This window comes from Musa acuminata, chromosome BXJ1-6 (assembly GCF_036884655.1).
Source record: "Musa acuminata AAA Group cultivar baxijiao chromosome BXJ1-6, Cavendish_Baxijiao_AAA, whole genome shotgun sequence".
Lineage (NCBI taxonomy): Eukaryota > Viridiplantae > Streptophyta > Magnoliopsida > Zingiberales > Musaceae > Musa > Musa acuminata.
In genome coordinates, this window is record NC_088332.1 from 12910396 (window position 1) to 12923163 (window position 12768).

The window sequence follows — 12768 nt, forward strand, 5'->3', positions numbered from 1 at the left end:
CATGCAATGTGGGTTGGCGTGTACCGCATTAAATATTTATCTTCGTCCTCAGTAGGTTCCCGAAGCTTAGAGGTGCATTCCGGGGTTGGATGATGTGGGGAAGGTGAGTTGGGACGCTCATCCCAATTTGGATCCAATTTCCAATAAATATAATTTTAGATGGGAATTAATGTGGTCGAAAATGATAAAACAAGCTAATAATATAACAATAAATATTCTTCGAATCAAAAAATAATTTTAATGGTAAACAATCGAGGATAGATATCTTTTATCGCTTTCACATTTTACTTTACCTCAAACTTCGAACGGTAGCTTATTTCATCGTCAAATGAGCTCACTCATTGAGCAATCTCTCGGTCTCTTTTCATAGGCAATAGATAGATATAAAGAAGATCTTCTTCGGATTCCTTTTATATTAACAATGCTTGCTCGAGATTCATATTAACAGATCATGTTATTTTAAATGCTCGAATTGATGATCAAATTCGAAACCAATAGGAGTAGGAAGTAACATAAATCAATCCTTATTTGTCATATCATGTTGCAAATCATGATATGAGTTAGGATAGAGATTAAATACAGATGATTTAGAGTCAAATGTTGTTATCCCTAAAGATGAGACAACTCTTGTTCTCATGTGCAAGAGATCAGTAACATGTTCTAATTGTAGAATTCTTGATTGAAATGAGTCTAACTCTACAAAAACATAATGTTGGTGATTCCTCAAATCCGTGACACATTCTCCAATTGAAAGAATTCATGAATGAGATTGTGTAGTTGATTAGGAGTTTGAATCTTATTCTACCTCTCTTTATTTCATCTAATATTTATGTTTCTTCTAATTAGTTTGTACCATGCATGCACTTGTTCATAAATTTTGTCTGAGAATGAGAAAAAAGAAAAATCTAATAACAATAGTTTGGCAAAACAAAGAAAGTTTTTTTTTCTTGTTCTTGCACTGATCCTTTTGTTCTTATAAACAATTCCAAGTCTCCTTATTCTTAGGAGCATTTGTGCCACTGTGAATGAGAGGGTGATGTAGCCACTGTGAATGTTCAGCTAGTAAGGAAAGAGAGATGTGTCCACTTGAGGTCCCACCACAATGTATTATTAGACTTCTTGAAAGAAACGTTGTTCTTTTCTTTTTTTCTTATGCAAATAATAATAGCACACTGTGAGGATAAGTGGAGCTTTTCGATAGTGCCGTCCACAGTAAGTGAAAACAACAGCTCGTTATCGTCCGATCTCTCCTCCAATTTTTTTTTTGGTGAAAAGACATAGAACACAGAGAGAAAAAGAAAAAAGGTCGAATTCTCAATCGTATGGTCCTAAAATTTATTACCTATGAGAAAACTGAACTAATTAGGTTTTACTTTGAGTTGATGGTTGAAATTGTTGGGTCCAGCCCATAAGTGGGTTTGGACCGAATAATTTAATCTTGGAGCCCAAATTAATAATTAAAAAAAATTAAAAAAGAGATAGCGTCCAGCGAGTCACGACACAGAGAGAGAGAAAAATAAGATTTTAAATTTTTTACTTGACGATCAGAGATAAAACTTTATCAGTTTAAACCAAATTATATTTGGAGAATTCTTATAGCAAGCTTTACAATCCTAACGGTGTTGATATACAATTTACCCTCTCTGAGGTACTTTCATGCTATACCCACTTGGTAAGACTTAAACTTTTTATTGATAAGATCCGTGATATCCATGTGATGATGATATATTATTATTGAGCTATGTAGTCTTGATGCTATTATGTTCATCTTGTTATTTTAGAGAAGATTTATTATAAATTTGTTATCATTATAGTTTGAGGTGGACCATAGTCCCATGGTTTTTTTTTTGCATTGTGTTTTTCACGTTAAAATTTGATTTCACTTTGTGATTGATTTATTACTCTACTGCTCTAGTTGATATTTATATTTTGATACCACTAAAACACCATTTTAATATTTACATTTTGATATTAAAAAAGGTGGACTACTAACTTTTTATTTAATGATGAAATTATTGTTTCTCACTAAAACACCCTCACTAAATTCTTCAAATTTAAAAATAATCCATTGTCTTATCACTGAATAATATATTAGTAGAGTGACAGCTTTATATATATATATATATATATATATATATATATATATAAGCTTTCAACTTTAATAATATGGATTCTTAGATCCCCTCTCATCATATAATAATGAATTTTGCTGAGTTGTAAAAGGATTCTAGGAAAAAGGAGAAAGTATTCAGAATATTTTCTCATGATGTGATGGAGAACAAGTCCTCAAAATGCATACAATAATTCATAGGCAATAATGGTCTAATGATCTCATGAACATCAACAAGCAACGCTATTACATGGAGATCAGTGACCTCCTTCATTTGCAGCGACACCATCTGCCTCCTTGGGAGCACTTCGATACTTGTAGAGCATTGCACACGTTAAGTAGTATACGAAGTTGACCATTGTCAACGCTGTCAGCAGCCAATACACGTTCTCCATCTTGGAGCCGTTTATGTTGTCCGGCAGCCACCCCGTGGCCCGTCGAACCAAGGATACGACGGCGGTGCTGAGGTAGAAGCCGAGCGCGATGAGCACGGCAACCATCCCCGTCGCCGTGCTCCGCAGCGACTGCGGGAACTCCTGGTAGTACAGCGCCACCTGGCTCGGGAAGTGCAGCGCCTCCCCCACCCCGGTCACCGCCAGCGGCAGCACCAGCCAGAGCGCTGTCATCGGCACGACCCACCCGGGCTGGCCCTCCGCGTGGTGCGCGTGCACGACGGCCGCGCGCCGCCGCTCCACCAGAGCCGACGTGGCCATGCCGGCCGCGTTGATGACTTGGCCGAGGCCGATGCGCTGGAGCGGGGTCGAGGGGCGGCCGGCGAGCCGGCACCAGAGGGGGAGGAGGAGGCGGTCGAGGAGGAAGAGAGATACCGTGGTGGTGGCGAAGGAGGAGACGACCATGGAGCCGGCGGGGATGGAGAAGTGGGGGCCCAGAGATCGGTCCATGGTGAGGGCTTGCAGCACGCTGAGGCTGAGTTGGATGCCGATGGAGATGCTGAGGAAGATGGAGGCGCTCCAGAGAGGGAGCACGCGGACGATGGCCTTGAGATCCTCCACTTGTCGGACGGTGCAGAGGCTCCATGGCCTGGCGATGGAGCCGTCGGCCCGCGTGTTGCCATGGCAGATCCATGCAGCGCGGTTCAGAAACCTGGAGACATGCATCCGCGGTCAAAGTCAAAGGACACAGCACAAACATGTCAGCTGCAAACACTTGTTGATGCAGCTTTCCTTTACGACCGGAGTCATGTATAGTTTCTACCTGAGGCTTTGAGTCGGAACATCACTGTTAGGATCGTCATCCCCACCTGAACCGTAGTAATAACTTGGGTTCTGCTGTGACACCTTCACGTTCCATTTCTTGAAGGCGGCAACGATAACTCGAGCCATGCCGGTGAATGGGCTTCCTTGGGCGGCAGGCCTTCTGTAGTACTTGGTACCGAGGAGGAGGACGACCACGGCGACGGCGTTGGCGACGGTGCACAGTGCGTAGCCCAGAGTCCAGCTGACGCTGTCCTCCACGAAGACGAGGACGGTGGAGCCGACCACGGCCGAAACGTAGAGGACGATGAAGTACCAGTTGAAGAAAATGACCTGGTCCCGAACCTCGTCGAACTGGCCTCCTCCCATGGCGAGAATGTTGAACCGCGACCCGCCAGCCCCGACGGCCACCAGCGCCACCGCCGTGAAGAGGAACGCCATCTGACCCGCCGTCGGCGCCTCGCAGGCGTCGGAGCCGAATGCGCATGGCGGTGGCTGCAGCGACCGGACGGCGGCGGTCAGCGTCAACAGAACCACCGCCTGCAACGGATTCAGGTTGATGAGAACCGCCAATTAGGTTCTTGGAGCGGCATAAGCATGCAACGACGGAATATGGAGTGTGATAGTTTATGAGGGTAAGTCAAAGTACCAGCAGGGAGATGATAGAGGAGGAGACAATAACAGGGTAGCAACCAAAGAAGGCATCTGAGACGATGGCCCCGACCACGGGTGCAAGGTTGGTGCTGCCGCTGACGATGTTCCCAATCTGGGCGGCGTCGATGCTCTTCACGTTGTACTCCTCGACTAAGTACACGATGAGGTTGGCTGTTGCTCCCGACAAAGCCAGCCCCAGCCCCAGATTGCTTACTGGAACCCAAGCAATGCTGCTTCTTTAGACGAAGGCACTTGTACACAGAGAGAGAGAGAGAGAGAGAGAGAGAGAGAGAGAGAGAGAGAGAGAGAGAGACCTAAGATGAAGGGGAAGGTGATCCACCCCCCTGTGCGAACTTGCTGTGCTTCATCGGGATCACCGAGCCGAGGCTGCTCCGATTGTGCCGCTCTCATCCTCAATCCTACTCGGCTCGTGGAAGGTCACCGCTCCATATATACAAGGAAACAAAGCACCGTGCGTTTGACCTCTCCCGTTCTCCTTTTATCTTCTGTCGAAGAGATCGGCCACCCCTCGATTCACCCCATCAGAGACTGCTAGCCAACTTCTCTCCACAGAAAATAGATTCACCACTCTACGCAGCTTTTCCGTCAGTTGCACTATCTCACCAAAAAGTTTCCCCTTTGATGCCGATGGAATAAGTTGTATGCATTGGTATGCTGGCATCTAAACTTTGTGGAAGCGAGCTGGCTTCTTCAAAACGTTTGTATACACTGTACCACGATAAACAATGGAAACTACCACCCAGTGCAGAATCAAGAAGATTAGAGATGTTCTGTATGATTGATATTGACCATGTGATCCATCAGACAGTGGCTGCAATCGGTGACTGCTCCCACTGTAATCTCACTGTCAGCGGACTGTGCATGACAAGCTTGAGTTACGAAGTGATTTCTCCTGTCGAGGCCTCTTACAGTTGACTATCCGGTAGTAAAGAGGGCGTTGAAGAATCGACGTGGACAGCTCGAGGCACTCATCTTGCCGTCGCTATATAGTTTTGTGCCAACCAACACATGCAGACCGCATCGTAACATAAATTTTCCATATATTTTTCGAATCTTACCATATGGCGTGTTCACTCGAGGAACTTCCGATATTAATTCGACACGTGGATATTAGAACCTACGTGGCACATCCACGACCACTCGATTGCCATACAGTAGAGCCCAAAATGATCATTGACATCACATGCAAATGAACAAAAAGACATTGACGGGAGGAATCCATCGGTTGGATTTCATGCTTCCATCAACGGTCAAAAAGGCCTACGTGCCTCAGATCATTGATCAGGTACTTCAAACGCCTGTAGTTGCTACATTTAGCATATTTATATAAATATAAAACTATACTGTGACTAGAATTAAAATCACATAGTTTAAACATAATACACATAAGACATGACGCCCCAAATACAAAGAAGCAAGTGGAAGCATCCACCATAGTAAAACATCAGCAACACAGATAAGAATCCTACTTTGTTTCCAATAACCATTAACCACAACTGAGAATGGTAAACAGGTAGCACAACGGGGACATGATAGTTAGGTCAGACACATGCAAGCAATACAGCATACCTTGATGGATGAACTTACAAGATTCAAGAGCATACATACCTTATCATCACCACTGTTCTTGCTATTATTCTTTTAAATGACTTGAGCTATCCACTTTACAGTTCCAGATGGGGATAATGGCTACTCACTAAAAGGTAGTCTTCACATCATAACTAAGCCTGCCCATAAATGACATAAGGTTATATGCAGATGAGAGTCATAACCACTGATTTGAACCTCAAGTGGAACCGAGACTTTCAGCAGGGCATTCTTTTTTTGTCATTGCATCTGCAGGCACCAGAGTTTATAATGTAACGGGCGGACACCGATAGTGTTAAGACTGCAGAATGCAACACTACTAGCTGTTAACAATGAATTCATCAAATATAAGTTACCATGGCTGTTTTTATAGAATTTCTATGGTGGAAGAAAGCATTTACTAGCTTTACGAAATAACATTCAAATATCAGAGATTAGCAAGGGCCACATGCTGAGCATTATGACAATAGCAGCAAGATATGGCTACAGACTTACCAAAAAATTTCAACTTACCCAAAGAAAAAAAAGATATGGCTACAGGTCATCGTCTAGCGCACTTATAAATCGGTTTCGCTAGCACAGGCTCATCAACCACTAAAAATTAAACTCATAAACAGCTGATACGTAGCTTGTTCCACAAATACCACATTAGGTTAGTAGATTACCATGGTCATCAGATAAACAAAGATGTGGTCTCGCAAAAAACAGTTTATTAACGTTAGGCCAGTAGATTACCAATGTAAGGTCACTTATGGGATGTGGTCCTGCAAAAAGCAGCTGATTCACAGTGAGTAAATGGAACTTAGATCCTGCCAAAAAACCAAAAATAATTAACTCAATAAAAACACTTAGTTCCTGGCAGAAGTATTCAACTTTTGAGCAAGTCACTGAATAACAGACATGAATAGCTGAAACATGGCTCCTGTCAGACAACTCCCCTCCATGCCCTAATAATGCAAACAAAAGACAAAAAAGGCCATCTTGTCACTTACCAGACAGGCGAATCACTTAGCCTCCTGCACATTGTTCTGGCTTCAAGTCTGCAATCTGAGCTCCACTTGATGAACTGCCCCAATAGCCATCCTTGAAACTAATGAAACTAAAATCAACATGTCAATTCAAACATTAGGGCATCATAAGGAGAGAGCAAAATCAACCACCAAAATGCTTCAAGAAACATCTAAACCCTCCAATACTACAGAAGCAAGAGACAAGACTGAACAAACTCAAATATTTCAATGCTACGGAACAGAGAGTTTCAGTTCTAAGGCTACCAAACATACAAGAAAAATAAAAGAGAAAGAAGAGAAAAGAACGGCAAGATCCTAATCGAACCCCTACAGTTTCTAATTGCTCCAATACTAAATCTATCGAGCATAGAGGACAAAGGAAAAGCATTTGAAGTCCTCAACCACTACAGTTTGTAGCACGGAAGCAAAGCCCTCCACAAAGATCAATCCTTTCATATTGGGACATATCTCTTCACCACTTGCTTCCCGGCGACGGCGAATCCCGCCGCCAGCCCTCCGATCGCCCCGGCGACCGCGGCAGACCTCGGTCCGGACGCAGCCTTGAACACCGCCCCGGTGCCCAGCCCCGCCACCACCGTGCTGACGACCCCCTCGTCCCCCGTGGCGGCGGCGATACCGCTCTCGAGCCCCGCGAAGATCAGGCCCAGCACTCCCGCGGAGTTCCCCAGCTGGCGACCGGCATGGCCGGATGCGTTGAGCACCCGGTTGACGCGGATCTTGAGCGACTCGCCGGGCTCAGCGGCGCGGATACCAGAGAGGGAGCCGCGAGCGGCGCCGAGGGCAGCGCCGGAGAGGTATCCGACGCCGGCGCAGAAGCTGAGGTTGTGGCCCCACGAGCGGCGGCGGAGGGCGGCCTCCTCCTGGAAGAGGAACTCGGGCGAGGTGGGGAGGTCGTAGATGCGCTGGTACATGGGGAAGGAGTAGGGGTTGTTGAAGGACTCATAGGGATTGTAGAGCTGGTGGGTCCGCCGCCTTCCGTCGTCGCCGCCTCCGCCGCTACCGGCGTCCGACGAATCAGCAGAGACGGAACCCGACATCTTCCGTGAAGGTTTTGGCGGGTCGAAGCGAGTCGAACGAGGAGGAAGAAAAGGAGGGATCTTTGGGGAGGCAGGAAAACGACGAGTAGGGTTTAACGAGGAAGAAAAGGAAGGATCTTTTGTGGGGTGAGAGGGGCGAAGGGAAAACGACGACTAGGGTTTAAGCGCGCAGGGTTTTGGGCGATCGTGACATAATCGAGTCGGTGCCTACAATTAAGTATGGGGAGATGGACCGGGTTCGCCTTGAACCGGCCAGACCCGGACTATGGTAAAGATGTTGACTACCATTGACCACTGGTATCATACTCGAAAAAGTAATTCTAAAAAAAGGAAAAAAGAAATATGAGCTCCAATGTGATTATTTTTATAAGAATAAGATTATTTTTCACATTAAGTTAAAGAAAATAACACAAAATAATAAGTATATATTACGGTATTATCTTCTATTTGACTATCATGCATTTCTCCCACCAAATAGTCAGTCAAACAAAGATTAAAACATCAGAGGATGGTCAACCAACACAAGTCAACATCGGCCCTTCCCTGATCTAATGTTGCATCGTTAGGAAAAGGAATCTTGAGACATCTCATCCGTGTTCATACTTTTGTTGGACATCAAGTTCTTCCCTATCCGAGTTGTAAGATAATCTTTATTGAATGTCTATTTCTCTATTAATTTCATTGATGTGCATATATAATAGGAATGCACCTACAAACGCCTAACGCGCACTTATAAACTGTACGTATAATATAAGAATTTCAACTCCTAACTCATTAAAGTTGAAAATTAGGTTTGGTTGAGGATGAATCTATTAGATTATGTGATCAGATAAAATATTTTATAATTATAATTATAATTAGAAGAAATTTTTTTTTTAGAATATGATATTGATAGGAGGAACCCTCCTAATTTTATAGAGACTAAATAGAAAGTAATGAAAATTTAGTTCCACTATGGTATTGATTACAAAGTGTTTTTTCATATTAAATAAAAGTTTTTTAAATGACATCCAAGAATATGTACATCTAATCTTTGATCGATGTTTATTATATTTCAGTTCTTGATATTAATTTTTTTTTCATATAATAATAGTATGATTATAACTTTTATATTTACAATTGGTACAAGAGACTACTATTTTGAAATCAAATACGTTATATCATAAATGTATATCGGATATGTTTTGTCATTATATCTATTTGTTACTACACTTCATTTACGAAAAATTATTATTTGATTTTTAATTATACAATGTTTAAATGATTTGTCTGTACTATCAATATGCTTTGCTATCTCATCCATGTTGTCATATACTTGCGGACGATGCAAAGTTCATTGCTTTACGTAAGTAGAGCCAAGGACGACATATTACCCATGTTTGGTCGATGGGTTATCCTAGGTAGCTTGTTGGCAACAATAATATTATCAAAAGTGGTAACATAATCGTCGATCCTACCGTAGGCAATGATACTACTATCGTCAGTTATTATTATGGGTAGCGATTAAGGAACTCGCATGTGGCAATGTTACGTGCAATAGTTGTCGCTATGGGAAGTAATGGCATTGTGTGTAGCGGTTACTATCGTGGGCAGAGGCTACGTTCGGTGACAGCTTGTGTTATTAGATTAAAATATTAAAGGATAGATCTCAAAAATTATTAAAACTTTCTCAAAAAAAATATATTGACGAACTCTCAAAGAGATTTAGTACGTAACTTTACTCGACTAATGATACACCTATTATTAGAGATAAATTTTTTTTAATTAAAATTAGTGTCCTAAAAATAACTTTAAAAAATCAAATGAATCATATTACTTATAAGTGTGTAATTTAAATTTTATTATATGATCAAACTTATATAAGACAAAATATTAGTATTATAATTGAAACGCTATATAGATATCAAAACAACATAGGAATGAAATAACGAAAAGTTACAAAGAAAATGATGAAATATCTATGAGGAATAAAATATTATATGCTCATATACATAACATCAAATTAGCTTAAAGCAATGAGACATTTAAATGCTAATTTTATAAATTACTATAGTATGAAGCTCAGGATTTATATTCATACTAGTTGGAGAGAGAATTTTTTGAAAAAAAAATAAAATAATCATTTATTACATCATAAGTTAAATTTAGGGTATCCTTTAAGGCTATAAATATACTTTTATAGTTATAAAATTTCATCACAGAATTTAGTATGATTGACTCAATTATCAGACCATTGAGGATATTTTGAGATAATACCATAGTAGTTTTTTTTTTTTCCTAAGAATGATAAGTAGTAGTAGTTTCATACATATAAAAAAAAATTACTTGGTGGTCATAGAAAGTATCTAGAAATAACAAATATCAATTGAGAACTTGAGTATTATTTTGATAATATGATAATACATATTTAAGTGGATATTATTATTAATATTTTTTATTTACTTAATTAAAATTATTTATTTTTACTATCCTATTTATATTTATGTATATGTATAGTATAATTGAACATAATAATAATATGATTATCTTGAAACGATAAATTATAAGGGTTATTATAAACTATATTAAGAAAGATTGATAGTATTGTATTGATGACACACAACTGATGATGAGTCTAGTTCATTCTATAACTTTGTGCTGTTATTTTTGACCAATGAGAATATGAAATATGTTTTCGAATCAAATAAAGATTTCATAAGACGTCCGAAGAATATACATATTTAATATTTAATTATTAGATTTAGTTTTTAATATTACAATTTTATATAATAATTATAATTTTTTATGCTAATCATGGTAAGAAAGTCAACGGCCGACTCATCGGCTCTGAACGGTGTGTGATTTGCGGTGCAATGATCGTAGTGATTCGCGTATCCATCCTGCATCGAAACAAAACAGATGTCTTAGTAGTTGATGTTGCGTGTGAGGACCGATACAGATTACAAATAATTCTGAGCCCCCATTCATTTTCTTTGATTCACACAGCATTGATGCTGAAATCTGGAGCGTGCATTCAACATCTTCCGGCTGTGATGGGGACGGGACCCTTCATTACCGTCCGATCTCGATCGGGCGATCGGGAGAAGAACAAGTTTGGGAGGAGTCGTCGTCCAAGTGGGGATTAGATGGAAGAAACAAGGCATGAAGGGAAGACGAGAGGGACTACTGAAGTGGTGGAAATGACACGTGGGGAGATAAAATATTATATTTTTATATGCATATCATTATTAGTGTTATTATTAATGTAAACCAGCTGCACTCTTCTCCTCCTTCACGGAGCGCTCGCTACTCTCTCCTACTATGGATTCGACGGCGGAGATTCCGCCGTCGGCGTCCGGTGTGGCGGCGACGTCGATAACGGGAAGGGGATCACGACTCGGCCGGTTTAACGCAGAGGTGGGTAAGTCGTGGGTGGGCCGGCGGTTCAAGCTGGCGGAGCGCGGCACCACCTTCACAACCGAGCTGCGCGCCGGAACCGCTACCTTCCTGACCATGGCGTACATCCTCGCCGTGAACGCCTCGATCCTCTCCGACTCCGGCGCCACATGCTCCGTCGACGATTGCCTCCGCCCCTCCCCCTCCTGCCGCTTCCCGCCGGTGGACCCGGGCTACGCCGCCTGCGTTGACCGCGCCCGCCGCGACCTCATTGTGGCCACCGCCGCGTCGTCCATCGTCGGGTCATTTATCATGGGTGTCTTCGCCAACCTGCCGTTGGCTCTGGCTCCCGGCATGGGCACCAACGCGTACTTCGCCTACACCGTGGTCGGCTTCCACGGTTCCGGCGACCTCCCGTATCGCACCGCCCTCGCCGCCGTCTTCCTCGAGGGCCTCCTTTTTCTGCTCATCTCCGCCCTCGGCTTCCGCGCCCGCCTCGCCAAGCTCGTGCCCCGCCCAGTCCGTATCTCCTCCTCCGCTGGCATCGGGCTCTTCCTCGCCTTCATCGGCCTCCAGAACAACGAGGGCGTGGGCCTCGTCGGCTACAGTTCCTCCACGCTCGTCACCCTCGCCGCCTGCCCCCGCAAGTATCGCGCCTACCTCGCGCCTGTCCAAACCTTCGACAACGGCACCGTGGCCCTCATCCCAGGCGGCGCCGTCTCCGGCGACGTCTTCTGCCTGCACGGCCGCATGGAGTCCCCCACCTTCTGGCTCGCCGTCGTGGGGTTCCTCATCATCGCTTTCTGCCTCATCAAGAACATCAAGGGCGCCATGATCTACGGCATCGTCTTCGTCACCGCCGTCTCCTGGTTCCGCCACACCTCTGTCACCGCCTTCCCGAACACCCCCGCCGGGAGCGACGCCTACCGCTACTTCAAGAAAGTGGTGGACGTCCACCGCATCGAGTCCACAGCAGGCGCGCTCAGCTTCAAAGGCATCGGCACCGGCCGATTCTGGGAGGCGCTCGTCACCTTCCTCTACGTGGACGTGCTTGACACCACGGGCACGCTCTACTCCATGGCGCGCTTCGCGGGCTACGTGGACGCCAACGGGGACTTCGAGGGGCAGTACTTCGCGTTCATGTCGGACGCGGTCGCCATCGTGGTGGGCTCGCTGCTGGGCACGTCGCCCGTCACGGCGTTCATCGAGTCGTCGACGGGGATCAAGGAGGGGGGCAGGACCGGGATGACAGCGCTCACGGTGGCGGTCTACTTCCTGCTCGCCTTCTTCTTCACGCCGTTGCTGGCGTCGATTCCGGCGTGGGCGGTCGGCCCGCCGCTAGTGCTGGTGGGGGTGCTCATGATGAAGGCCGTGACGGAGATCGAGTGGGAGGACATGAAGGAGGCCATCCCGGCCTTCATGACCATCCTCCTCATGCCCCTCACCTACTCAATCGCCTACGGCCTCATCGGCGGCATCGGCACCTACATCGTCCTCAATGCCTGGGACTGGGCCTACGCCTCATGGACTCACTACGTCCTCGCCAACAAGAGCTTACCGTTGGCTGCGGCAGCCAATGCTGACAGTGGCGACGGCAATGGCAAGCATAACGTGAATGATAATACTGTATAGCATTAACACTAAATCATAACTCTGCCGTTTATGTCGAAAAAAATGGAATTTAAAAGAAAGAAAATACAAAAAAAATGATTTCTTGTTTTTGACTTTGGTTCTTATTT

The 12768-nt window shown here is 44.2% G+C and overlaps 3 protein-coding genes across 3 annotated transcripts; 1 reads left to right on the top strand and 2 right to left on the bottom strand.

Annotated features, from left to right (window-relative positions):
- Positions 1-2245: 2245 nt before the first annotated feature.
- On the bottom strand, positions 2246-4624 carry LOC135677720 (protein NRT1/ PTR FAMILY 2.7-like). Its single transcript, XM_065190098.1, has 4 exons — positions 4293-4624; positions 3974-4191; positions 3326-3864; positions 2246-3214 (listed from the first exon to the last, which is right to left on the bottom strand). The coding sequence occupies exons 1-4, from the start codon at positions 4387-4389 to the stop codon at positions 2368-2370; spliced, it is 1701 nt and encodes a 566-aa protein (XP_065046170.1). The 5' UTR covers positions 4390-4624; the 3' UTR covers positions 2246-2367.
- A 2137-nt stretch (positions 4625-6761) lies between these two features.
- Positions 6762-7828, bottom strand: LOC135676362 (mitochondrial import inner membrane translocase subunit TIM23-2-like). Its single transcript, XM_065187467.1, has one exon. The coding sequence runs from the start codon at positions 7652-7654 to the stop codon at positions 7049-7051; it is 606 nt and encodes a 201-aa protein (XP_065043539.1). The 5' UTR covers positions 7655-7828; the 3' UTR covers positions 6762-7048.
- A 3085-nt stretch (positions 7829-10913) lies between these two features.
- LOC135676363 (adenine/guanine permease AZG1-like) lies at positions 10914-12753 on the top strand. Its single transcript, XM_065187469.1, has one exon. The coding sequence runs from the start codon at positions 10955-10957 to the stop codon at positions 12659-12661; it is 1707 nt and encodes a 568-aa protein (XP_065043541.1). The 5' UTR covers positions 10914-10954; the 3' UTR covers positions 12662-12753.
- Positions 12754-12768: the final 15 nt, after the last annotated feature.